Source organism: Atta colombica, unplaced genomic scaffold, assembly GCF_001594045.1.
Source record: "Atta colombica isolate Treedump-2 unplaced genomic scaffold, Acol1.0 scaffold216, whole genome shotgun sequence".
In the NCBI taxonomy this organism is placed as follows: Eukaryota; Metazoa; Arthropoda; class Insecta; order Hymenoptera; family Formicidae; genus Atta; species Atta colombica.
In genome coordinates, this window is record NW_017259312.1 from 689,314 (window position 1) to 716,262 (window position 26,949).

General features: G+C 31.9%; 1 protein-coding gene across 3 annotated transcripts; it reads right to left on the bottom strand.

The window, feature by feature from the left end:
* LOC108687800 (solute carrier family 2, facilitated glucose transporter member 1-like) lies at positions 1 to 26,949 on the bottom strand. Of its 3 annotated transcripts, none has more exons than XM_018193757.1 (6): positions 26,696 to 26,949; positions 25,585 to 25,773; positions 4,651 to 4,749; positions 3,265 to 3,829; positions 2,628 to 3,028; positions 1 to 2,373 (listed from the first exon to the last, which is right to left on the bottom strand). In XM_018193757.1, the coding sequence occupies exons 2-6, from the start codon at positions 25,771 to 25,773 to the stop codon at positions 2,026 to 2,028; spliced, it is 1,602 nt and encodes a 533-aa protein (XP_018049246.1). In that variant the 5' UTR covers positions 26,696 to 26,949; the 3' UTR covers positions 1 to 2,025. The 3 variants fall into 3 exon arrangements, with proteins under 3 accessions (XP_018049246.1, XP_018049247.1, XP_018049248.1); XM_018193758.1 differs by lacking the exons at positions 25,585 to 25,773; positions 26,696 to 26,949 and adding exons at positions 5,370 to 5,650; positions 12,420 to 12,866; XM_018193759.1 differs by lacking the exons at positions 25,585 to 25,773; positions 26,696 to 26,949 and adding an exon at positions 12,420 to 12,865.

The following is a 26,949-nucleotide window of genomic DNA, read 5'->3' on the forward strand; positions in this document are numbered from 1 at the left end:
TTTTGCTCTTGATATTCCTTTTTATTTGGATGATTGGCATCGAGTATTATAAAACTATAACACATTTTGTAGGCAGGCATATGAATAGGGATGCTAAATTCTGATGTATTGTCACAATTATAGTAAATAATTCTTCACGTACAAACGATAATTACCGAATTTAACGTTAATGATTCCTTTTGAGCAAGAGTCTACAGATTTATTTATAAAAAAATCATCTAAAATACTAATAATTGCGTTGCAAAAACTTATATGATAATTAGCGATCAATTAATTAAAAGATATGAGAATTATTATTATTTACAGTTTTGCGACAAGTTGAATCGTTTGCGATTAACACACTTTGCATACATTGTACATACTAGTGTGGATAATATACTAAATCATACATATAACGTACTAATCATATACATACTAAAGTGAAAAATCTCGATCGATCAGATTTTTTTTCAAATGATATATTTTACACAAAGTAGATAAAAATCGATGATTTATTTAACGAATTATCAAACTTAGATGCCTTTTGTTGTACAATATGTATCATCAATGAGTTTTAATATACGTAACTAAAACGGGTTACAAATGAGTATTCCTTGAGAGATACGGAAAGATACAGCGTAAAAAATAAAACATTGTATCCATCTGCTGTTTACGAGATAACGATCAGCGTAAATTCCTGAGTTACGTTCAATATATCGCATGTTTCCTTTCATATATGTATACACTATTAAAATTAATCTAAATAATTTAAAAATATGATGTTGATATAGTTTTAAACACATTAATCAAATCTATATGCATACATAAATATAATTATTACCTACGCTATGCACAATACTAATCTTTACATATCTCTGTATTTATTTACAATTATCCTAACATCATTCTTTCCGTTCTCGTTTGAATAAAACTTGCGTTTCAGTTTACATATAATAAAATATTCTTTAAATTTTTATTATAAATTATTTCATAAAAAGACAATTGATACGCTCTTCATCGACACAATCAGTTCTATTCCTTTTGTAACAATAGTTTTTAAATTCTTTTACAATAACGTGATGTAATGTAATTCGATAGGGAAAACGCAAGTTTTTTTATGCGCTATTGTAAAACCGTTATTCTATAAAATTGTACTCGATTATTAATTTCTTTAAAATATAGTATATTTCACGTGATATATTGCATTAAAAATTCGCTTAGCAAAGCGGTACGAATCTGTAAAATAAATCGTAGGTTCGATAATAAAAATAAAATCAACCAGCGTATAAGATTCTTTCAAGATTACTCATACAACATAGTTTTTCAAGGGATATCGTAAGGACATACAGAGGACATCTACGTCTTAAGGATATCCTTAGGACTTTTCTTAGAGAATTGTATTGTGTGGATATATTCCATCTACAGGTTTTTTCATGACTAGAGTTATGGTCTTTCGTACTCGTACAAGTAATGGCAAGTAATACATTATATTGTCCCTAAAGCAAGGAACAAATTATTGTTCGAAAAGAACTCGTGAAAGAATCATGTTTTCTAAGCTGTTTCGCGTCATTTCGATTGTTCCTCTCGCGACTTTTTCTTCGCCAGACGCAATACATAGGAACTAATTATAAGATTAAGTTTACAATTTAAAGTCCAAAGCGATCATGTGCACGTGTTCGTGCAACTTGACTTGGGATACAGTTTCCGAATTAAAGAAATTAAAAATTAAATTAAAAACGTAGAATAATTAAATAACATAAAATTAAGTTTTCCAGATTGGCACGATTGCGGGATGTAACTATGTCGAATACATCGTAGCACACATCATGGTTATGCACAAATATTCACCAAGTATCTTTTCGATGAATTTTGATGTTGCGTATGGACAGAATGTTGGAAGCGCGTTAATAGATCATAAAATAGTATGTGCCATTTTCGCGAAACCGTTGAATTCTTCGACGCAGAAAAAGAAAAAGAGAAACGAATGTACTTATATTCATTCCTGATTTTGCTTTTGAGAAAAATATTTTACCCATCTTGTATTCCTCACTGATACGATATTTGCCTAAACATACTGCTAATCTCCTCCATAGTCTTGTTCTTCGTTTCCGGCACTTTCTTGTATATAAAGAGCGTGAAGAACAACTGCAACACTGCAAAAATGATGAACACGTAAGCGCCTAGTACCTCCTGCAGTGGCAAGAAGCCAATGCTGACGATGAAGTTTGCGGTCCAGTTGACGGCGATGGCGATGGAGGTAGCGGGTGGTCGGGCGGATTGATTGAATAACTCTGACACTAGGAACCACGGAATACTTCCTGGTCCAGTGGCAAATAGGACGACGAACATGATGACAAGCACGATCGAGAAGTATGCTGCTGCGCGTGAGGTTTCCTAAAATGTACAAATAAAACATTTAATTATGATCTCAAATTAATTTAGTTAGTCAAGACAACAAAGTCTCAAAGTCTTTTAAGAGTTGTTGTATCTTACCTTGACTAACTAAAGAATAAGAGTACAGTTCAATGGCGCTATAAATGCTTCGAAGCTTTTGATTGACCAATCGAAAAAAAGAATTTTTTTAAGTGATCAATAAAAAAAAGAGCATTTGTGTAGCACCAAATGGACCATAGTTTAAGAATACTTACAGCGAATACGAGACAAATGGCGAGTAGAGCGGTATCCACGAACATGCCGGAAAATCCGACCAAGAGTAGTGTTTTTCTGCCTGCTTTTTCTACTAATACTAAAGAGACGATGGTCATTAAGACGTTCATAGCGCCGACTCCCATCGTGGCATTCTGAGCGGCATGCTTGTCGAGTTGCGCCATCCTGAAGATCTTCGTCGAGAAAAACATGACGGCATTTATGCCGGATAACTGTTGGGCGAACATAATCATGATCGAGATGAATAACGGGATACGAAGCGCTGGATTTACAAAGAGTTCGCGCAGAGTGACCTTCGGCACCAGTTTCACTGACTCGTACTCTGCTCGCATTTCTTCCATCTCATCATGAACTTCGATCGTGCCACGTAACCAGGACAGCGCTATTAAGAAGAAAGAAAAAACGATAAATATGAAAAAATGAACAAAGCCGACAAGCGAACAGATCGGACAAAGGATTTGATTATTCTATGACGCATAAAGCGACAGATTAAAAAAAGATATTTATTTCGAGGAATACTTATAAATTCCTTTCAAAGTATCTCTTTTATCCGCTTAACTTTATAATTCGCGTTTTACATTCGCTATTTGTGATGAAATAAATTATATTCTTTCCTACCTCTTTGTGCATCCATGTCTTTGCCGCGATTGAGCAACAGATATTTGGGACTTTCGGGACAGAGAGGCAGCGTGCATATCTGGAAGATCGCTGGTACGATTGTCAAACATAGTAGCAACGGCCATTGTTCGGAGGTACCAAGGACTTGCTCCAGACCGAGGATTTGCGATACCAGAATCGAAATGGTGATGACTAGCTGATAGACGGTGCCCACGGCGCCACGTAGATGCACAGGTGAAATCTCAGCCAGGTACATTGGTGCCAGGCCAGCATTCAGCCCAGAGTTTATACCGATCAGGAACCTGCCAACGATTATCATTTCGTAGCTCTTCGCCGCCTTGGCGCTACCTTCGAAGATCACAGTCACCAGGACCAAGATGTTGTTCAGCAGCAGACCGCCCTTTCTGCCGAAACGATCCGCTACCCAGCCTATCATGGAACCCCCTATCATTCCACCGACGCAAAAGATCGACACTGCCAACGACCAAATTAACGTCACTTCCGTCTTTTCCGTTGGGATGCCCGTGCGGTTTGTTTTCAGATCTTTGATCCAATCTTCGATAAGCTATAAACGTTAAAATATTTATTTAATTATTTATTTATTTAAAATCTTCATAATTTTTCACTCATTATTTATTTATTTTTTCCGTACATCATAAATATTTTACTATCTCATATTATTGGATGGATTCGTAATTCTAACATAGAAATACAATCTATATAATATGTACTTCTTACACAGAGAAAAAGATTTCTTTGGATTTAATAAATGTTATTGAATACAAATAAATTTGTTATTTGGAATGGTTCAAAGCAATGAATCAGTTTAAATCAATAAATGATTGTTTGAATTTGAAACAATGTTATCGTTGTCTTAAATATATTATTTGTTTGAACAGATAATGTCTATCTTCGGCATTCGCGTGATCAAACTGTATGGCACAAACATAATTAATATAGCATATAGTAATTTCGGCCAAAAAAATGTAAGCGTTGTTCTAAGAAAACAATTATTTACATGGAACAATCTCTATCAATATATTTTGCCATTTTTAAATAAATAATTTTTGTTTATATTCATTGTAACCAAATAATATATATTATTTGATTGAAAGATATTACTTCAAATAGTAATGTTATTTCTGTCAAGCAATAGAAGTATCTCGAATGAAACAACAAAATTTTTATTCAAACAAATAATATTTCATACAAGCATATGTTGTTTCAATGAAATAAATTTTAGTCAAATTTCTTATAAGAAATATTAAATTCAAAGAAACCTTTTTCTCTGTGTATATATTAAGAAAAAGTAAATGTAAGAATTTAGATAAATGTTCTTGCAATGTAAGATGTTTTAAGAATGTCTGATTAAATTGGTATTTATACCTGTTGAGGGGCATTAACCACACCGGTATTGTATCCATGCTGGAACGATGAACCGAGAGCAGCCGCTGCGATAGCGAATGCTAATCGGCCGTTAAGACCCTATGACAGAAATCGGAAATATTACATGTACATGGGAAATCTTATTTTAAAGTTATTACAGGAAAAATATGTATTTTTATCTTATATTAAATATGTTATTTTTATTTTGTATTAAAAAAGAAAATATCTACGTATAATTTTAATTAATTTTCTGATTAAAATTTAAAGAGAAATATTCCTTCGGAAAATTCTTATAAGGAATATTCTCTTAGCATTTTCGAAATGACGTCGTTATATTTCTTCTTGAAATGCAAATATCAATATCAGACGTATAGTCAGGCATATTGAAAAAGTGATAAATATTCAACGCGCAAAGTATAATGTAAAAATATTGCTTATTGGCTTTCAGCTGTCAAATCGGAAAAATCGAATATGTGTCGTACAAGTAACGAATCGCGAAATATTCGCGAGAAATATTATTTTATTAAATAAAATTTTCGTGTATCTTTATCTTTTATTTTTAGAATATTTCGCATATATATATTCATATATATTATATATACAAGAAAAGAAGAAACATTTCTAATGTAAAAGGAAAGTCGTCCCATTTCGCAGAGATTAAATTTCTTTCGTATCTTCTAATACCGGGAATATTGCTACTTTTGCAGAGACGTGCGTACCGTTCTTCTCACATACGGCATCTCGAAGTCGGTTGACTTTATCGTCATCCTGAATGAAAACTTTCCTTACAAAGGCATACACTTTTGATCACGTTCCAATATTTCACTTTCACCAATCGACACACACGCGATAGACGAAAAAAATTACATGAATTGTGTCGGATCGTTTATTTTGTAGTTCGTCTTAATGTTATATCGTTCTTCAGTATCTCAAGTATCTTGGAACATGTGCCGAAGACTGGTGAGTTGGTATTCTCGCTGGCCATTCTTATACTATGAGACTACATACGCACACATACATGCGTACGCATGCGAAGTATATACATCTTTCCATTTGGAAGATACACACACACATTCCATACGCATGCGTATGTGTCGCGTTATTTAACACGGCACTACAATATACGTACATTACTCAATGATCTTTTTTCTTTTATTGAATTTGCATAAGTACAGTATATGATGCATATTCATTCGCATACATCATTTCCATGGAGAACCGATACTCCATTACACGCAAGAACTTTCAATGTGTGCCAAACAATGGCGTAAATCGCGTAAATTATATCTTATTAAAACGAATTTGTTTCTATAATCGGTGTTCAATTAAATTGTATTAACATTAAAAAAAAAAAAGAAATAAAAGACAAATCGGTAGCGAGAATTAATTATTCAATATAGATATGAATATTCTTTCGAAACACCTTCATTTATTTTTGGATTATTATAGTTTACTCACTAGATTAGGTTTTGCACTCGCCGTATTATATTAAATCTTTAATTAATAACATTAATATCAAAATTATAGAAGAATAATTCTTGAAATAAAAAAATGAAATAATTTCTTCTCTACATTTCACGACAATTGCAATTGGAGAACGTAGAAAATGCATGCATGGATCACATCGCAAGAATCGCAAATGAAGCGCACCATCATCATATTATTCCAAACGCATATATTTACATATGCATAGCATTTATAAATATTTATCAATGCATTTTTGACAATGTTATGAATCTTCTTTGACGTCGTCAGTCCGATAGCCGGAATGCACTTCGTACACGAATATATGATAACAATGCTATGTACTATGCACCGAGACTGTATTCATTAAAAGAAATTCTATTCCGTTCAGATCATACACTGGACTTTAAATTCTATTTACAAAATAAATAACAATTGCAATTTATCTTTTAATAATATTTGCTTCTGGTTTCATTTTTTCATTCTTTTTATCTCTCAAAGCTCTGCAAGAGCATATACTCTTATTCAATTTCACTATAAATATGCAAAAGAGAGCAGCAAAGCAAACAAATCTATTAAAGCATTTACATTGCGGTAATCGTCCACTTTATAATTTTGTATCTTCGATCTTTATCTATTTGAGATAATTCAATTCTTAAAATGATACGAGCAAAATTAGACCTTGTTTAGCTGGACGGTCGAGCTAACAATAAGTAAGCTAGAGATAAATGCAAATCATTCGAACGTTAAACTGATAGTATTATAATGTTGGATTTAATAAATTAACGTTGTACGTCAATGAAAATATTCTCATCTTTCGTTATCTCGCGTTTTTATGTGCTGGTGCGAGTGGAAGATACAAATGCATTCGAAGTTTGCACAATGCAGTGCATACTAAATCCTTGTCTCGTGATGCATCGTTCATTGATCGCGCATCGTGTAACTTTTTACGCATATAAAATAAGATGTTTTTGTAAACATTTTTCAAAAATTTGTTGAAGTATAACTACAAAAAATAATTTCTCAAAAATAATGTTTCACTGAAAATTTATATAATTTTTTTCGCCGATTTTTACACGCGCGCACACACACACACGCACGCACGCACGCACGCACGCACGCACGCACGCACGCACGCGCAAACACACACACACGCACGCACGCACGCACGCACGCACGCACGCACACACACACACACACACACACATACACACATTCATAAATGATAAAGTTCATGCATTACATTTTAATAAGAAAAAATAATATGGAATATTATAGAAGCAACACAAATAGAAACGACTTCTCGAACTGCAAAAAAAGAAGCGTTACATAAAAGGCATTTATAGGCGTGAATCTAAATCCTGACAGTTCGTATTATTTACATTTATTATTAATATGGCCGGAAGCATGTATATTCTCGATTAAGAGAAGTCACAAAAAGAATCAATATAAAATTATGTTAAAGCTGTACTTATAGTGAAAATTATTTAATTTCAATGAATTGAAACAAATTCACGTGTTAAATATTTAATCTCTAAAATATATAGATTGCTTTTCAAATCTGATCGAATATAAAAAGAGAATTTTATTTCAATTTATCTAAAAAATAAATAAATAATAGCAAATAAAAATATTCAATTATTGATCAGTCAAATACTTGACTTTGTAAATTAAGAATCTACACATTCGCATTATACATTTTTATTAGATAATTTGATCCTTAGAATTCACCTGATTTTTACAAAGACAAGAACAATGTTTTGTCTCGCAATTATTGTCGAAATAAAAAAATATGCAATCAGGCGAAAAGTATAGAACAAATGCTTACTTATTTCTTCGCAGCGATAATCATTCTATTAACCCATACATATCACGAAGATAAGGGCACGACCAAAGAGATTACCAATGCTAAAGCGACTCGCAATTTATTCCGATGCTACATAAAAAGTCGCCTTCAAATATTTAGCTGTTTCTGATGATTTATTTAATTTTTAAGGTTACTTAATTTCCACACAATTATATTTATTTCAAATGCAGATATATGTATATTAAAGAAAACATGCATAACAACTGAAACGAAGTAATTAAAAGAAATAATTTTTGCAAAACAAACATGTGAAGATAGAAACGGAAGAGCGATTGGATCAAGTATTAATTTAAACAGAGTTCCATCAAGGCAAAACGTAAATTGATAACAAAATGTGTTATTTTTATTTTGAGTCTTTAAAAATGAAATCAGTTTAATATAATCACGGCTATAAATGTCGTGTTTAATATTAAAAATGATAAATTAATGTTTGCACGCGAATCTGTGCAAGGGTGTCGACCCTAAACGCCATCAATCCACAATAGCTCTATGATTGTGTGTGTGCGTGTGCTACAAAACTGATATTGATCGCACACGAGACAGTGGATAAAACCATCTAGATCATGGTCGGAGAATACAAGCATGAAACCTTGGAAACGATCTGAATCGCATTTCTATGTTACCTTCTATCATCAATTTCTTCTTGTAATTTTTATTGCAATTTCAAATTTATTTTGAATTTTAAACAGGCTATTATTTTATAAAATAAAGTTCTGTCAGTCTTTCTTAGAGAATTCAATTTTTTTAGACAGAGAATGTACATATTTATTACGCGGATGATATTTGTTATAAAATTCATGAGAAACCTGTCAGAACAATAGAACACTTTTGCAAGTAAATAGTTGACAATAAGTTAAACAAGAATTCATTTCGTGAAATTGAATTTCTAATTCATCAAAGCGGAAAATTAGTTTTTAAATCGAAACTTTTCTGCCTGTCTTTTTGTAATAGTTACTTGAATGTTGAATTAATTTAATATTAAATTTAATTGCAAATGTAAACAAATTTATCTTTTTTTCTTTTTTATTATTTTCTCACCGGTTCTTCTATCGATTAGAATTTACTTTATTAAATGAAAAAGAATTGAATTTAAATTGCAGAGTACACTTGTGATTTCAAAGATATTTCAAAATTGATTTCTTTTCGATATAAGAAGAATAAAATAACTCTTTATTTATTCAGACAGCATACAATATTTAAAATATTGATAAATATTTATAAGGCTTATTTTAAATATTTTGTGGTCTTGAATTGCATAGATCATAAATATTTATTATAAATATTATGAAATATTTATTGTAAATCTTCTAGTTCTGTGGAAATACTTATTGTAAGACATTAAAATCCAAAAAAGAAATACTTAACAGAAATATTATTTATATTTATCATAAATATTATATTTATTTTCTATCTTTTAATAATATTTCGAATAAAGCTTCATATAAAATATGTACATAAAATATTTACATAACATTAAAAAAAATGAATAATAATAAATATTCTGTGCTGTCTAGGCGATATTCGCTCTATCATTGATCGGAGGTGACGCCTATGAACGGCTAGAAGTCGTTCCAACCAGTTCCAACGGCTGGCCAGCCGGGCGTGCGTGCGTTGCGTACGAGCATTGTAATCGTATACGGCACAGCGGATATCACATACACACGCATTGCAGTCACGTGCGTAAGGGATATTCGGTCGTCGGATTTCTACATAGCAAAGTTCCAGGCCATGACGTATCCCGCGTCATAAAGAAACAAGCTATTCGTCTGTAGTGTGCATATGCACTCGTAACGAAATCCGCTCGCAACTGCATTGGCCGTAGCGAAGGCGTGTCGCCGCGCTATTGGTGTTGTCGGTACATCCAAGTCGAGCCCCCCGAGAAAACGGCGGCGGCGGCGGCGACGACGACGACAACAGAGGCTTGAGCGCGCTAAAAATAACTCGAATACTCGCGTGAGCACGAGCGCGCCACCGACATTCGTCTACGTGTGCTGCCTGTTTTCGAGACGCCGTTGTCCTGGTTACCTTGCCAAGCCGCTAATTTCGATGTTCCACGAGACCGATGGCGAAAAGAACGCGCGTCCCCGTACAAGGTCCGCAAATGTTCTTGTTTCTTTGATATGGATGGTCTAGTCTCGTTCCGGAACACTTTCCTACTTCTTTTCGCCCCTTTCAATTTTCATTTCTTTCTTAACAATTAGGATAAATCTTATATGAAAGAAACTGATTAAAATAAGAGGTCTCTATTCCGTAACTTTTAATGACAGTATCGGTGTCACAGGTTTTAATTATATTGTATATAGTAAAAAGAGTTGTACAATAACGATATCGTTGTAAAAATTAGAGATTCTAAAGTAATTTTCCACCTGAGAAAATATCAATGATTATTTAATGAGCGCCCCGCAAAGATTTCAATATTTAAGGTATAGTCGTTTCGTATCGAGACGATAATATTGTGGATAAGATTTCACTGTTCGTGTTACTGAAAAATTGAGATGCATGATGTGCTAATTTCTATAGATAAGCCAGTACAACAAAACACATAGAATTGCATTGCACAATTTTATCTTTGTTATTTCTTTCAATTGAGCGACCTTCTTTTAATTTGGTTTTCATTGTTTTTAAGCAAAAAAAAAATGACGAAAAAAGATCTCAGATATCTTTAGAATGATCGGACGCTGCAAAAAAGATTGTTTTGTGGCACACTTCTTAATATGCAATTTGCGCCTCTTATGGAGTCGCAAAACGACCGATATGATACGCAATGGAATGATAATGAATGATTGCACATTATGATAATCGCGTGTAATCGTCTTCTTGGAATTCTACGAAGATGACGATGCAATGCTAATCATTTTAGCTATATTAACTATTGTTCCAAAGTGTTTAGAACACTTTAACGTAAAAGTCACGTGTTTCCAAGTAGAGAAAAGAACTTAATTACCTCCCATGTCATCCTGTTCTGCATGATTAACTTACTAAGCCGATTGCATTTTTTTCGTTGAAGGACTTTTTATGAAAATTTCACGCACGATAATAGTATTTCGCTTTATATGCCGTGAAAATGGAGCTTAATGATAATGATAAGTTTCAATGGGAGCTTTTGATTAGCTCTTGTCGCTCATATATTGTATTTTAAAGAGCACTGACGAGGCACTTCCTCCGTTTTTGATTATTATCGAATCACAGCCAATCGTCATATAACGCGAAGCTCCTTTGCAGTACATTAAACTGAAAAATCTCAATTTTTTGATACATTAAACCTGTTTAATATTTATTTATATAGAAAAATTAAACATAATATTTATGATTCGTGGATTTGTAACTCATGGATTTATCAATTTCTCCGCAATATTTATACGATTTGAGCAAAAGGCAATTTTATTTTACGAAACAAAAATTTCTTTGATTTCATTGCATTCGAATTTGATTTAAATGATTACAATCAAAAGGCAAGCATTGAACTTTTAATCAAATTAAAGTTTTGTACAATGAAGAATTATTTTTCTTTGTTTAATATTCACTTAATTTTCTTTTAGCGACGCTGTACGCGTTTACCTTAATTGCTTCAAAATGTAAACTTAAATATAAACGTGTTTGTATGTTTTCAGCCAAGCGCACATATCATGTCACTGTCTTGTTTTGATGCTTAAAAGATGTAATTATTACGTATACTTTTGTTTTGTTTTATACATAAAAATTGTGAAAAATGAAAAAAAAGATTTAGGGATTAAATTTGTGTATATTCCTACAAGCGAGAAGTTTACTGAACCGAACAAATCGATATATAACTGAACATGCTTAAGTCCATTTGATTTCAATACAAACGTCTAAATATCAAATATTCTTTTAGTCACGGATGTCATAAGTCTCGATATCATTTATTTTTCCCAAACATATTTTGAAATACCGATTAGAGTCATGAATTTTACATGGCATCTTCAATAGTGTTATAAAATTTTAATGGAACTCTATAATAGTTACAATCGTTAAGTAATATACCGAGTCGACCTTTTCATAAACTTTTATTTCAATTCTATGGAAATATACATATCCGGTTTCGCTGCATATCAATTCCAGAATCAACCTCGATATAACAAGTAATATTTATGATTTTTTGTCCAACTTGCATAGAGTTTCTTTTACAAAAATGCTAAGGTACTAACTTTTGAATAATTAGCAATTGAAGAGGGTAGACTTATCATGAATCGATTTTCAGAATAACGGGTGTAGAGGACAAAATTATGTTTTCTTTTTGATTTTAATCAAAATTTAATTTAAAAGAAATTTAATTCTGTGAATAACAAATTAATTTAATTACGACTGTATTAAAAGATTCGCTTCTACAAATTTGTCAGTTATAAAAATTTTTTAATTTTCGAGCATATTATTTATATTTAAGCGTAAAAAGATGTCTTAACTCGTTTAAGAGTTTTACCTTGAGTTCCATGTTTTATGCGAATAATCCGCACTTAATACACTCTGTCTTTTTGCTATTTCTATCTTTTCTCTAAATCTTCCGTTCTTCTTCTTTTAGAGTCAAATGTCTTTCTTCGTAATACAATCACCCTTTCTCACGATATAACTGCTCCTTAAAAATATCGCCTGTGAGAAGAGCGCGATTCCAAAAATTCACTCGAGCTGATAAAAGTCTCGACAATTCCGACAACTAACGAGACCTCCGTACTACAATCGCGAGCGCGCGTAACTGCCACCGATATTCGTGTGATGGTATAACCGAAGCCGATTTTCAAAAGACCCCGCATACTTCCTTCGTGTCCCCCTCTTTCACTGGGACCGGTACAACGACAGCGCGATTGGGCGGTCCAGGACTGGATTCCGGTTGCGTTAACCTTTCACCATCCCACGCACCCTTACCACACAACGAAGGGGGGACGCACTAAAAAGAAGAAAAGAAATAGCGGTTCATCGAGCAGTTTGAAACGCAAAAGGCGCGGCACTCAATAATAGCTCGAAATAGCTGGGAAAATTACAATGACAACGAGAGTTTTTAATAGAATTATACATAATTTTTATATTAATAATAATTGACTTTGTCTCTAATATTTTTTTTTTTTTTAAGTATGAGAGACATCTGAGAATTAATAGATAAATAATTTTATGACGCGCAATAATTTTTGCGAGAAAGGGATATAGCAACTGCGAGTATTGCGATCCAATATATGCGGTTGATTCGAGATATTCAACACGAAGTAATCCTAGTCGTACTCGCATTACGAAAAAAAAAAAATTGGAACGTTTTATGATGCAATACAGAAGAAATATCGCGTGATGAGAGAGGCACATATATTTATTATTAGCAAAAATGCAGATTGTAACAATATCGTGTCATATTGCACAAAACTACATTCTAAATTATGTTCGATCGCGCATATGTGAGATTTATTATAAAATATAATGTATGAGAAGAGATAATGAGAAATTCTTAAAATGTATAACAGAAAAAGAAAATAAACATTATTTATAAAATTAATTAAGAAATCAGATTTTCTTTCTCTCGCGATTATTCTTGAAAACGTTTTCAAAATGCTTTTTTTCCAAAATATTTTTTCATCATCCACGTGGAATGCATCCAAGCTATTCTTAAAACATTTATTGCTTGTACAGCATTCCTACAGTCTTCTGAAAAAAAGTTCTATCTCCTACAGAATATTCTTAGCTCACATTATACGTTTACAACATTTCCATGATTTTATAAGCAAAGGTTACGCGCACTTTGTCATCTCGGAAGAAAAAATTGGAAATACAACGTGGCACTTCTTCAAGCATCTCTTAATCTTTGCACTTTGAAGTGATTCTTTTCACGTTTCTTATAAATACGCTTCTGACGATGCCGGAGAGTACATATGATACCGGACGCGGTCTGTTGATGACGACCGGTTAGGTCACGTTAGTATGTGTCAATTTTACAATTAAGCCGCATTGAAACGGATCATTTCTACGACTTCACGCACATGTCCCGGCGAACTCATATAGCTGACTTCGAGATTCGTTTTGCCTCTGATACAGTACACATACAGTACATTGTATGTGTAACAATTATGTTATATGAGATATTAAAAATAAATATTACTGTACGAATAAATATCATTTTAATGAAATATTCCTTTCAAATCCCTTCTTTCCAAATGTATCAAACTTCATTAATATATGTTGTAAATTATACCGAAATTATATTTTCGGATAGCTTTGAAAAAGATCTCTAAAAGATCATTCGAATTTACTCAAGAATAGCAGTGCAGAAATGTACAATACTTAGTCGCTGTACATGAAAGTCTCGTCATAAATGTTTACCGAATTAAGGCCTAGCACTGATCCCTTTATTGTACGCTATAATTCAATATAAAATAAATATAAGATGTCACACGTGTGTGCAGATACGCGCGTTACACAAATATTATTATACTATAAAAATGATATCATAGGAAAATTTAGGATTTTAAATGATATATCGAGTACATGTTTATTTATATCAAGAAAAGAAAAGAGTAAAACTGCCATAGAGAAAAGATTACTTAAAAAAAAAAAACTGGTTTCATCTTCGTCTTATTTTAGTTAATGATTGAAAGTTACTACATAAATATCGATATGAATAGATCTTAGACTCAGATAGGCAGATATTACTCACCATTAGAAACAATTGTTATTAATTGTCCTAATACGTCGGCCGAAGCTGACGACACAAGATCTAATTTGCATGTGTCTCCATTTCTGCCAATAGGAATTATTAAGAAATAAAGCCTTCAAGTTTAACAGCTCTTTGTTAAATCAGACATGTCAAACAAATGTCCAGCGTCAATTTGTTAAATATCTCACTGTAGTCATGAACTCTCAATTTCTATCAAAGTAAAACCCATCTGTCGAAAAATTAAATTTTAGTCGCTACTTGTCCAAAATTATTTATCTGTATTATTAAATTAATACAAACTTATCAACATGGATTAATTATTGCGTTAGATAATAGGAATAACATAGATGTGTTAAAACAAAAGAAAATATTTAGTGTTAATTCATACATTAATATTAATTTACAACACAATCCATTCTTAAAAATTTTTGGTATTATTTTCTTACCCCCAACAATCTAATGCTTTTTAAATATTATTTTATCGTCGGCAAATTATAGCCAGAGCTCGATGTCTCAATAATACCCCTATATTCCTCTTTCCTCCTCAAATAATATCATCAAAATTTCAACACATTGCTGCGATAGAACGTTATCTCTTTTGTGGACTTTGTGACGCGTTTATCATGATACAACTCGCTTTTGGTAGGCGTGAATATAATTACATCTATATTATATTTATTCTCATAATTTCAATTTAGTTTAATGATATAAATACTTTATTTTATATATATATATATATGTGTGTGTATATATATATATGTGTGTGTGTGTGTGTGTGTGTGTGTGTGTGTGTGTGTGTGTGTGTGTGTGTATACGCAAGATATGTCTTAGCGCACATATTCAAAAGTGCAACAGTATTCTGCCAATATGGATGCGGGACGAGACCACGATAATTTGCGAGTCAATGACTTTGGCGAGACATCAATAACATGATTCGTCACTGTATGCGAATACATTTTTCTTCGCTGTATGTTCGATCGCAATTCACTTTCTCGAGGAACATCTACGACGAATGGGTGATAATAGTTGGTACTTACCCAATCCTTATCAGCCGTGGCAGGCTGCAAAAGAAAAAATAGAGAAAAAAAAAATTGAGATAATTTCATAAGAAATTTCGTAAGCAAATGTCAAAACGTTATCATTACTCAGATATTTAATAAGCGGATATAATAAACGCGTAAATAGTCTTGTAACTTTGAATGTTAATAGTATTTCGTTAATCTATCTGTCCTATGGTTGCCTAAATATATTTTGCATTGAAGAAATATATAAAATAAATTATAATTTGGTAGAGATATTTGTTTCACTTAATCAATAATAAAAAGAATTACCTAAATATAACTTTATTAATTCAACTTTGATTTGATAATTTAAATGATTTGATAACTTACTGAAACAGCATATATAAAATATATATATAAAACGATACGACATGATAAATAAAGATAACATTTTTTAAATATTTTTTGAAATTTCAAAATATTATATTTGCTTATCATTTGATTACTAGTTACATCGCACAAATAAACAATTATACTCGAAAATTAATACATATATATAAGAAAAAGATTACCTTTGGTGTTGGAGCCAGAGCCGTTGGCGTTGTCGCCTGTTCCTGAATGTCGTCGGTTGACTAGAGTGAAATGTTTAATTACACTAATTTCGTAACATATATGAGCGGCGTAGGTGGAAAGCACGAGAATATAATTGAAAAATTCTATACAATAGTGATCCTTTTTTTTAGAAATAGAAATAATTAAATTTTAATCTTCTCTCTTGATGTAAACATTAATCATTTAACATCATAAAATAATAACTTAAATCATTTTTGCAAATTCTGACTCTGTTATGATATTTTTCTATACAAAAATAAAGAATAAAATAAATGTGAAAAAATCCCATCTTTATATTTTATGTTTATATTTTACGTTTAATAAATAAAATAATACAATAAAAACAATAATAGTAAAACATAATTTTATTCATTAAATTAATTACGTAAAACTTTTGCATTCTACCTTTAATTTCCGGCTATACCTTCAAAGTAAGAATAATGCGTAGATATATGTATACGATACCTTTTCTTTTTCCACACCCATCGTATAGCAGCTTGAAAGAATAGAAAACAAACAGGTTGGTTAATCAGTGAAATTCTAAAAATGTAATTTTTGAGTATATATGCGATATCTCTCTATGCAAATATACGAGACCCGAAAAATCCGTAGCCAATATCGCTCGAAAATGAAAAAGAATCGTTTTATAGCAATAAAAAGTAACTTTTAGAACTCGCGATAACTCGTTGGAATGTCTTATAAAATGCGATATCGATCGATTAAGAACGGCTACTGTTTGCATCATTGCACACATATGATGCAATATGAAATAAAAAGCTCACCTTTAAGGATGACAAGTGCAAACGTGATGTGATTTATAGGTATGACGAAGGTCGTAAAAAAATTTATTTCAACAATAATGTTAAAACTATAAAATGAGAAAATTTTAAAATATTTTTCACAATCGATACATTTATAAATCGATAACATATGTATCTGTAATAAAATTTATTAAAAACTATTATATATTTTATATTGTACATATAAATTCTGAATTACATCACGACAAAATGTATTATACGAACATTGCATTTGCAGTGATGAATCCATTTTATATAAAAAATTCCATCTTATTAGATTTTGTTCAGAAAAGTTCAATAAAAAATATTTTCACGTTAACATGAAGTTTGATGAGGTAAAAATTGGATATTGTTGAAAAATTTTGGATAAAAGTACAATAAATATCGACTTTCACAAAAATACTTTTTCTTACGTTTTCCATTGAAATTATTAAGAAACAGATACATTAATAATATATTATTAGTTAGATTAATATACAAGATATGAAAGTTAATGTATACGGGAAACTCCATTCGAAGACTCCACTGTCACTACATTGTCGACAGGATGGTGCAATCGTTCCTTTATTCTTCTATTATTCTGACATATTTCTTCTTCAAATTTATTTCATGCAAATCCGATTAGTTAGGCGAAGCATTTATCAAGCATACTCTAATAATTGACATGTCTAGACTACAAAATGGCTGGAAATAAATTTCTAGAGAGGAAAAATAAAAAATAAATACTGTAAAAAAAAAAATAATAATAAAATATTACAAAAGTAATAATAATAGAAATACTATAAAAGAAATACTAAATAATCGATAATGAATCATAACATAGATAAAAGAAAAATTTTCGGACAAATAAAAATTGTTTATATATATTCTTTCTTGACATAATTATAGTCAAAATTATGGCCAAAATTCATTTACGATAGAATTAAAAACTAAAAAAGTGCACATGCATTTTATATTTGTTTACAATTTAATATAATACTAATTTAATATAATACTAATTAAATTTATAATTAAGATGATCACTCTTTTTAAAAGTTTCATAATTGTGATATTTTTGATTCGATTGATTAATTTTTCTTTTATTTGAATTAATATTTCGTTTTTATTAAGCAATTCAATTATACAGCCGGATTAAACATATATAAAAGGTTCAAATTTTATTATAACATAATTATGCAATACTTTATTATCACATTCGTTTGGAGGTAATCTCATTATGTTGCTCTAAAATATATAATTTATCCCTTGCGTGAAAAATTTTAATTAAACACGCAAATTATGCGTAACGTAAATTATTACATTTACTTAGCAGCGAGATAATTAAGTATACTTTCAGACTAAAAGGCACATTATAACATTTGCAAAATGTATCACGCATACCGCGTGCAGCTCGATGTGATATAAGTGACATAATGGTGTCACGCAACTACAATAAAGTACATTACGAAATATCTCATACGGAAACGAATCGTACGTTCAGTTTTCCGCTTAGTATTAAATCTTATCGCGATTGTCTTTTTCAAAAATCGTATTTACACAGTTACGTTTGCGTCACAGGAAAATCCGGTTTGACCGAGCAAAGGTCAAATATAAAGGTCAATAGATACATCTTCCATTATGTTTGTCGTGAATGCTACCATATGACATGATATTACAATGCTAATAACAGTGTGAAATACGAGTAAACATTAATGTGACTTCGCATTGAATTAGTGAAATACGAGTGCACATTAAAAAGATTGTTTTATATAAAGTATCTAAATATAGTGGCATAATATAATCAACTTTCAATAAAATAATATATGTATATTCTGTTAAGTAATGTGGCATATTATTATTGAACTGTCTAAAATATTTATGTCCTTCTATATTTAACTTTGCTAATTCCATGTGTAACAACTTTTAGTATTAATGGAAGTAATCGAATTCATTGTACCGTGTCCAGATCTTCAGAACTGAAACCGGCACAATCTTGAAGAGTTCAAATGAAAATCTGAGAATTAAACTCTTAATGTTTTTTTGGTCGGCAACATAGATGAATTTAGGGGGCATTTTTCATACCTCAGTTATCAAGAATTCGACTTGGCGGAATTGTGCAATGCGAAGATTTCAATATCTGACAGAAGCATCCGTCCTCAATGTTCGTGCTGACATTGTGGGATCGACGCAATTCGATGAATCCAAGAAGATGTCGAAATCGTCACGAATAATACATGCACCAACACAATAAAATCCGCGATATGAATAGCCTTTCTTTTCCATGATCAGCAGAGGAATGATGTGCGGAATTTTGTGAGGAAATATTCACAAACTCACCTCGCAGGCGATGCAGGTGTGAGACAGGAAGCGCGGACTCGTCTACTCTGAGGGCTCGTTTCGATCCTCGTGTGACTGAATACCCCCCACAGATGGGGGTTGGCGCAGCCAGCGCGACCCCATCGGCTGATCACACGGCGCAAGCGCCTTAATGTTTTTCATCCCTTCATAAGCCACCCACATAAAGAGGGAGACTCCCGCGCGAGTTAAATCGTGATTACATCATTCACCGCGCATACGGATTTGGAGATCGATTATAGGGATGATGACGTCATGAACATCAGGGTAGGATTGCTGACCATCTCGAAAAGTGAACGAGAGATTATTTTAAAAAGTCAGTAGTTCTGATTGATAATGAGAGAAACATTTATTACATTTTTTTTTCTTTTCCTTTCTTTTTTCCCTATATAAATGTTAAAAATTGACTTTACTTGAGATTGGTCAAAAAGTTCGTATAATATTTCAGGATTGCCGCAGAAAATAAAATTCCCTGACATTTCCAAATTTTCCAGATAAAGATGGAAAAATTTTCACTATGTAAATTTTAATATTTTGAAACAGGGGTTGTAAAAAAAACCTATTCTACATTATTAAAAATAACATAGATACATTTAAAAGTTTAATAAAATCTTGAATGCAAATTTAACAAAACATAAATAAGTATTGAAAAAAAATGTTGTTATAACGGAAAAGAATGATAAAAATATTGCATGGTAAAAATACTGAATAAAATATAAATTTTAATTATTTTATTAAAATTGTTTGGAAATTATAACTTTAATTTTACAATTTGAAATAAAATATTATATTATATATTTAATAAAATATATAAATAATGGATAGTAATAACAAAGTTAATTAAAAGTAATAACAAAGTTAAATTAAGTTTCTTCGTGTTACTGAGTATTATGTATTAAAGAGTAAAGATAGAGAAAATTTGGTAATCCGAAATATGGATATTCTTTTTTCATCCGCAAAACGGATGTATGTACTTCCAATGTATATTACATACATACTAGAGTTTTCTAGTACTAACATTGAAACTAGAAAACGATCATTATTGACTATAATCGCGGACGATTATCAAATAGTCGAGTTATATAAGCGATTTATTTATTCGCTAATAAGGAATTGACTATACAAAAGCGATACGAAAGTCAATCCCTTTTTGTTATCTCGCCTCTAGAATGATAAGAGTTTTATTATTTCGCAGTATAATATATATAATATATATAATATTTGTATTTTTACAATTCGAGAACGTAAATAAACGCGACGTAAGTAGTCGCCTTTTGTAATATCATTAGTCAAAGTAGTCACGTTTCATTATGAAATTATTGCAACATTGCGAGAAAGCGAAAAAAAAGGAAAGGAGGAAATGCATACAAAGTAACCGCGTGTGCGTGGGCTTTCTCTAAACATGCGCGAAAAAAATTCGCGTCTCGCTGGCAGCCGGTAACGTCTGCAAAACTGTCGTCAAAAACTGGCATATTGCCCAACGCGATCACACGGAAACGTAACCGAACATTCATCTTATCATCCTGGATGTGGTTGGCGCGATACTTGAGGAGAAAATTATATGTACGCACTCCCTTAAGCCAGCTGGTGACGCGTAACTCCTTATTGTAAGGAAATTAATCGACCGCGATGTATCTTGCCATTCTTCAAGAATTATCCTGAAGAACAAGCTTGAATTGTAAAGACAAAAAAGATTTTTAAAAAGATTTTTATAAAAGAAAATAATAATTTATAAAAGAAAATAATTTTCTATAAAAGAAAATAATATTTTGCAAACATTTTTTTTAAGAATCTTATTGATAATTTTGCAATCAAAAATTTTTTTCTTTTTATCCTCTCTTATTTTCTACCTGATATTAGATTCAGCTGGCAATTTATTATATTTACGATTCCGTGGAGATTTCAATACTTGATATGGTTGTATCGAATAATTTTCTTATCGTGTTCAATTTGTCATTGGATGAAGGATAACGAGCAGAAAAGTAATTGTAATTGATACAATTGAGTGATATTACAATGATGCATTAATGTGTAATTAAAATCTTGGTGATTGTACACGAGACTTGACAAGTGCATATAACATGGTTTATTGGATGATTCAATAGGCTTAAGAGAAGCTTAATTATCAAGATAGTTGAAATTCTTCACTTTCATTGCACTATTTGATTTTGAAACGCTTTATTTACACAATTGCTCGTTATCGCAGAAAGTTATTCTAAGTAGTTTTAAACAGAATACTTACGTAAAGTGGTTTTAAAGATTCAATTTCTATAATGCTTGCCAACATAACAGATAATAATAACAATGCAGATAAATAAAAAAAAAAAAAAAACAGAAAATGTAAAAAGCTGGTTAAAATTTCAATAAGATTACTATTATCTGTTATACAATCTGTCAGATCTAATTAAAGCATTATGGGAATTATTTGGAATAGATATTTGGGATTCGAAATTCCTATTTGGAATTGTTCAATTATTCTCTAAATTTCTATTGTGTTTTCTATATGGAAAATAAAATAATTCCGATCGGAATCTATTCCGAATAACTGCATAATACGAGTCTAGATCAATTCAGTTGCACTTTCTATATTCTATCTCTTTTTTTAAAAATCACATGTTTGTTTCATAAGTGCAGAAGCTAGAAGCTAGAAAATATCCTCGGGCGAGAGGATATTTAGCGTATAATATATACATTATCGAGCAGTCGATAGTGAGTTAACATCGTTTCCCTGCGAGACATTTCGCTCGCGTTGTAATTTTCTATTTTTACGACAAGCAAATGTCCCGCGCAGTTGCGAGACTAACGTCATTTTCACCGCGGCTTTCGTCAGATAAGGAGAGACGTAGTTTCTTCTTGGAAGGAGAAACAGAACCGATTACGTGCCTCCGCACACACCCACCGCATCGACCAATAGAGAATGACGGCGACTAAACGTTTCTCCGTGATCGTTAAATTAAAAAGGTCGCATTTTGGTCCTTCGATGAATCGATTGTAACACTTATGTACGTTTTTTAACGTACTAAAAAAAAATCGCCGTAATCATATTCAAATGTTTTTTACTAAAAAAAAAAATGAGCTAAATTAAAAAATAAATAAAAATATTTTCTTGAATAATACTAGCCGAATATTTATTAAATATAAACATATATTTATTTTCGATACGAGAAACATTAATTTGATTTAATAATCATCTTTTTAAGTAAATATTTACCACAAGTAAATATTAACAAACAAATTAAGTAAATATTTATCAAAATTTAATACACATTTTTTTTTCTAATGCGCTATGCGGAATCGATGGTTACGTTCTCCAAAAGATTCATATAATTTTCAAGTCGCGCATGCGACATGCCTTTCGACAGACAATGGTAATCTCTACTTCGATCGATACGCGCTCGAAGCTGATGAAACGAGCTCCATCATGGATACGCGATCGAAAAAAGCGTCGATCACCTGTTGAAATACCAAACGCAATTCGCGAATTACTGTGCGATTATCGCGTGTGTACAGGACTATTTCTGTCAGATAAACGATATGACCAAAAAAATGATAACCTTGCTGAAACGAAACGTTCAACGTCTGTTATATTTCAATTTCAAACCATATACGCCTTGTTTCGTTAGCCGCGTTTAATATGCACCGAGGGCAAATTAATCAACTGCCTAGAATATCGTTAAACACGAATCAAATGCGAATACAGATACGCGCAACGTGTTTGTTACATCACTCAGGCAAACTTGATCACGTGTCTTATTGCATCCAGTAGCGTAATTGATATTATTTTCAAGAAAAAAAGATAGGAAGGAAAAGAGAGAAAAGAAACGGTAGAGAAAAAAATAAGATAATTCGATAGAAGTAAAGAAATGGGGTATTAAACGTATTTTAGATCGTTACATACTTTTCGCGTGATGACACTTGAGAAAAATAGTTAAGCGAGGAAGGCTTTACGGCGAGTTACGCGTGGAATTCTTGCCAATAATCCGACGTGATAATCATCTCTACACGTCGCGCGGTATTCTAAGAAAATTCTAGGCCTAATATACACGAGTACGTACAGTTGCGCGTTCATTAAAATAATAGTTAACGTAATAGTCTGACGTTTCTTTGGACGAGGAGAGGATCAGAAATCGATCCTCATCCCTTTTCAGTGACATTTTTTTCATATTGACATTTGTTTGCTATCGTTAATTAATATTACGTGTTTTCGATTCTCAAAGAGCATATACGAATTAATAAGATTATATAAGAAAATGTTTCTTTGATGATTTATACAAAATGTCATAATAAATTGGCCGGATAAAACGAGACAAAGTTATGTACACATGATATATTACGATAAATCTTTAGAGTTAGAAAACTTTTGTTCAACTTTTTATACTTTTGTATTTTCCCCACAGCCTAAAAACTTGCAGCAATATCACTTACAGAAATCTAATACTGGTCAATACTAAAAGATAATAATTAATTACCTATTTTAGATATTTAAAACACTATCAGTACCTTAAGCAATTAATGTCCTTCAATAATAAATTAATCAGTATTAATTTCTGTAAGAAATATTACTGCAATATTTGTAATGTTGTAATATTGCTGAAACGTTGCAAATGTTACTGCAAGAATTTCATTTCAAGCGCAAACAGTGTCATATTGTAGTCACAAAGAACCCATTGATTCCAAATATAGTTGCAACTTTGCAACAAATTTAATAGTTGATAAAATGAGCGAAACGCTTATCTATTCGCAACGTGTCACACGTGGATTTCGTGCGTACACGAGATGCCATCTTGTAAACAAAATTAAACTGAAGATTATGAGTCTTCTATCGCACCTACAAAGTTTGCGAGACACGCTGTGCGTGTGCGCGCATGTCCGCCCACCTGGTTTCGAATAATCGCGAGATTTCGACATTATTCTAAAAATAGGGTGTTTTCCCGCTGGCGCATGTTTCGTTTCATAGAGTAAGTATAAACGATCATCTTTGCGATGCGACACACCTCGGGTATTAGCTAGCTATAAAGCATCTGTCGCGCTCCGACGAGCCCATATTCATATTTTAAATTGTTAGTATCGTCACGACTGACAGCGCAAATCTGCGCAACTATTGGTGCGACATCTTTCGATATAAAAAGTAAGCCACATATTTTCGAGTCCCTCCAATTGAATAATAATATATCAGTTCTCAACTTTGCTTATGCAACTCTTACGTCGATGACTTTGAAAATAACAAAGCATTTTCAAAAAAGAAAAAAATTCGTAATATTTATATACCGAAAATATTCTTGTTTATTTCCAATAAATTGGATTTCGATTTTCTTATGTTATTAAATTTGCATAATTTTGTTAACGTGTTTAATCGAGAAATTAATTTATTGTCGTGTGTATTTAATTTTGTATTTAATTTTCGAAGCATATCGCTTCAAATAAACATATCGCCAGGATTGGGTAAATTAATGTTTTTTTTTAACTGAATAAAGTTGAAGTCAATGGCTTTATAAAATTAATAAAGTTAAATTAAAAGTTGAAGGAATAAAAAATTAACTTAACGTAAATTAAATCAATATTGAATTAACTTAAGTTAAATAAAAAGTTAATTTTGAAAAAAATTATTTTTTAGATCATGATGTCCTAATTTTTCTTAAAATGAGATTAAATAACTACAATATAGATTATTAAGTAAAATTTAATTTTTAATTTTTTTATTCATATTTTACTCATATAACACATAACGATATAACTATATAAGTTATATAACTTTAAAAAAACAGCCAGCACATAAAAAAGATACAAGATCAGTGATTATTTTTTTAATAAGTCTTAAGAAATTGACCAATTACAATCGAATGCGAGAAGAATATGTAATTGATCAATTTCTTACGACTTAAGGTTAAAATACTTATTGTAGATTCGGACTAAGACATAAGGCATAACCGCATAAAATAATCAAAAGTTATTAGCATCTTAAGAAATTACTTAAGATGGTCTTAAAATATGAAAGATTGCGAATATACGCTCTTAGTCTTATTATATCTTATTATTTTTCTAAAATATTTAAAAGAGATAAAAAAATTTTTTAACTTAAAAAAAAGTAAAGTACGTTTAAAAGTAACTTAGTTAAGTTAAAATTTAATGCATTTAAAATTAACTAACTTTTTTTTAACTTTTAACGTTTTAACTAGTTACTACTGCATGTCGCGATGACAGCTTTACCTTCCTCGCCGAGAGAGGTACGGTGGTTTCTCTAGTGTATATTGGAACATCGAGGTCGCTGACGCTGCTGCTGATGCTGGGTGCACGCGAATCACCGCGTCCTCCTAGCGGTACCGTGAGGTGCGTTGGTCTCAGCGGGTGCGACTCCGCGATGTAGCCCTCGCCGAAGTCCTCGTCATCTCGTTCCATCTATCGCAAACGCGAATTTAAAATCGCAAAGCTCAGTCTATCGTTTACACTTAGAAATAAAAAAGATTCTATTAGATTGATAAATTAAAAAACGAGGTAATAAAATTGATTCGCGCACATCTTTCGCAGACATTACGTTTTTTTGAACTTGTATAATTGCCATTATTATCAATTTTCCTAATTTTCTGCGTCGTATGTGGCGTACGTAAAATTAGCACGAGTAACGTGACAACGTTACTCCCTGTCAAGTATTTGGCCAATGATCAAGGCTAGTAACCCGATGACATACTCCTCGCACACATGCCTGCTCTTCTAGTTCTATACTATCATTCAGAAACGATCTGACGATTACTTCGCCAAATCGATTCTACATTTGATTTACATTCTAGACTTTAATTCCAAGTATTTATATCATTATACTTTTGTACGTGCTGAGTTTGAAGAATGCAACAAGGATGTTTTTATCATTTTTTCTAATATAAGATTTTCTCTTGTAAGATAAATCTAATGCATATAAATGGAATCGTTAACGCATGATGAAATAATGTAAATTCAAGTCTAGCTGAAAAAAACATTGAAAAATATACAGGCCTCCAGCGTTTTCTTTCGAAAAACGAGTATAGTTGAACAGCGAACGATATATAATATTGACATTTAAATCTCACGCAGAGTCCCGCTTATAGAGCTTTAATCCTTTGATACATTGCAAAAATAAAAAATCTACATTGTTTCAGACTTCAATTGTCCTTTCTAAGCATACACGCTGAAGACAACATCAATTTGTAATGTATTGATCTCTTGCGGAAAATAACATCTAATAACGAGAGAAGCTTTACAAAAACTATACTAATGCGTGCAGTGACAACAATAAGGACAAAACATTCTAGTAATTGTAAACGGATCTTGAACGACAAAGGATTACCTCAATAAAGTTCTTAGGTGAGGATGATCGAGAGTTCCGAGTTCGCGCGATTTCAACGTCTCGCGAATTCTCGAATGTTCAGTGAAGATTCGGCAGTGGATGCGCGTCGCACGAAGAGAGGGTGGCTCACGGAAAAAAAAAAGAAAAAATTGCGACGGGGGATGTTAGTTTGATCGACAACCGGAATGCATCCGTGCAGCCGGGGGATGCTCTTGAGACTGAGCTTGAGAGGACGCGGCGACTCACCATCGTCG

Coding starts and splice junctions, on each gene's coding strand:
- LOC108687800 (XM_018193757.1), bottom strand. CDS start 25,773: ATGGAACGAGATGACGAGGACTTCGGCGAGGGCTACATCGCGGAGTCG. Junction 4,750..25,584: donor TACCTCTCTCGGCGAGGAAG/GTAAAGCTGTCA, acceptor TTTCTGTCATAG/GGTCTTAACGGCCGATTAGC. Junction 3,830..4,650: donor TGGTTAATGCCCCTCAACAG/GTATAAATACCA, acceptor TAACGTTTATAG/CTTATCGAAGATTGGATCAA.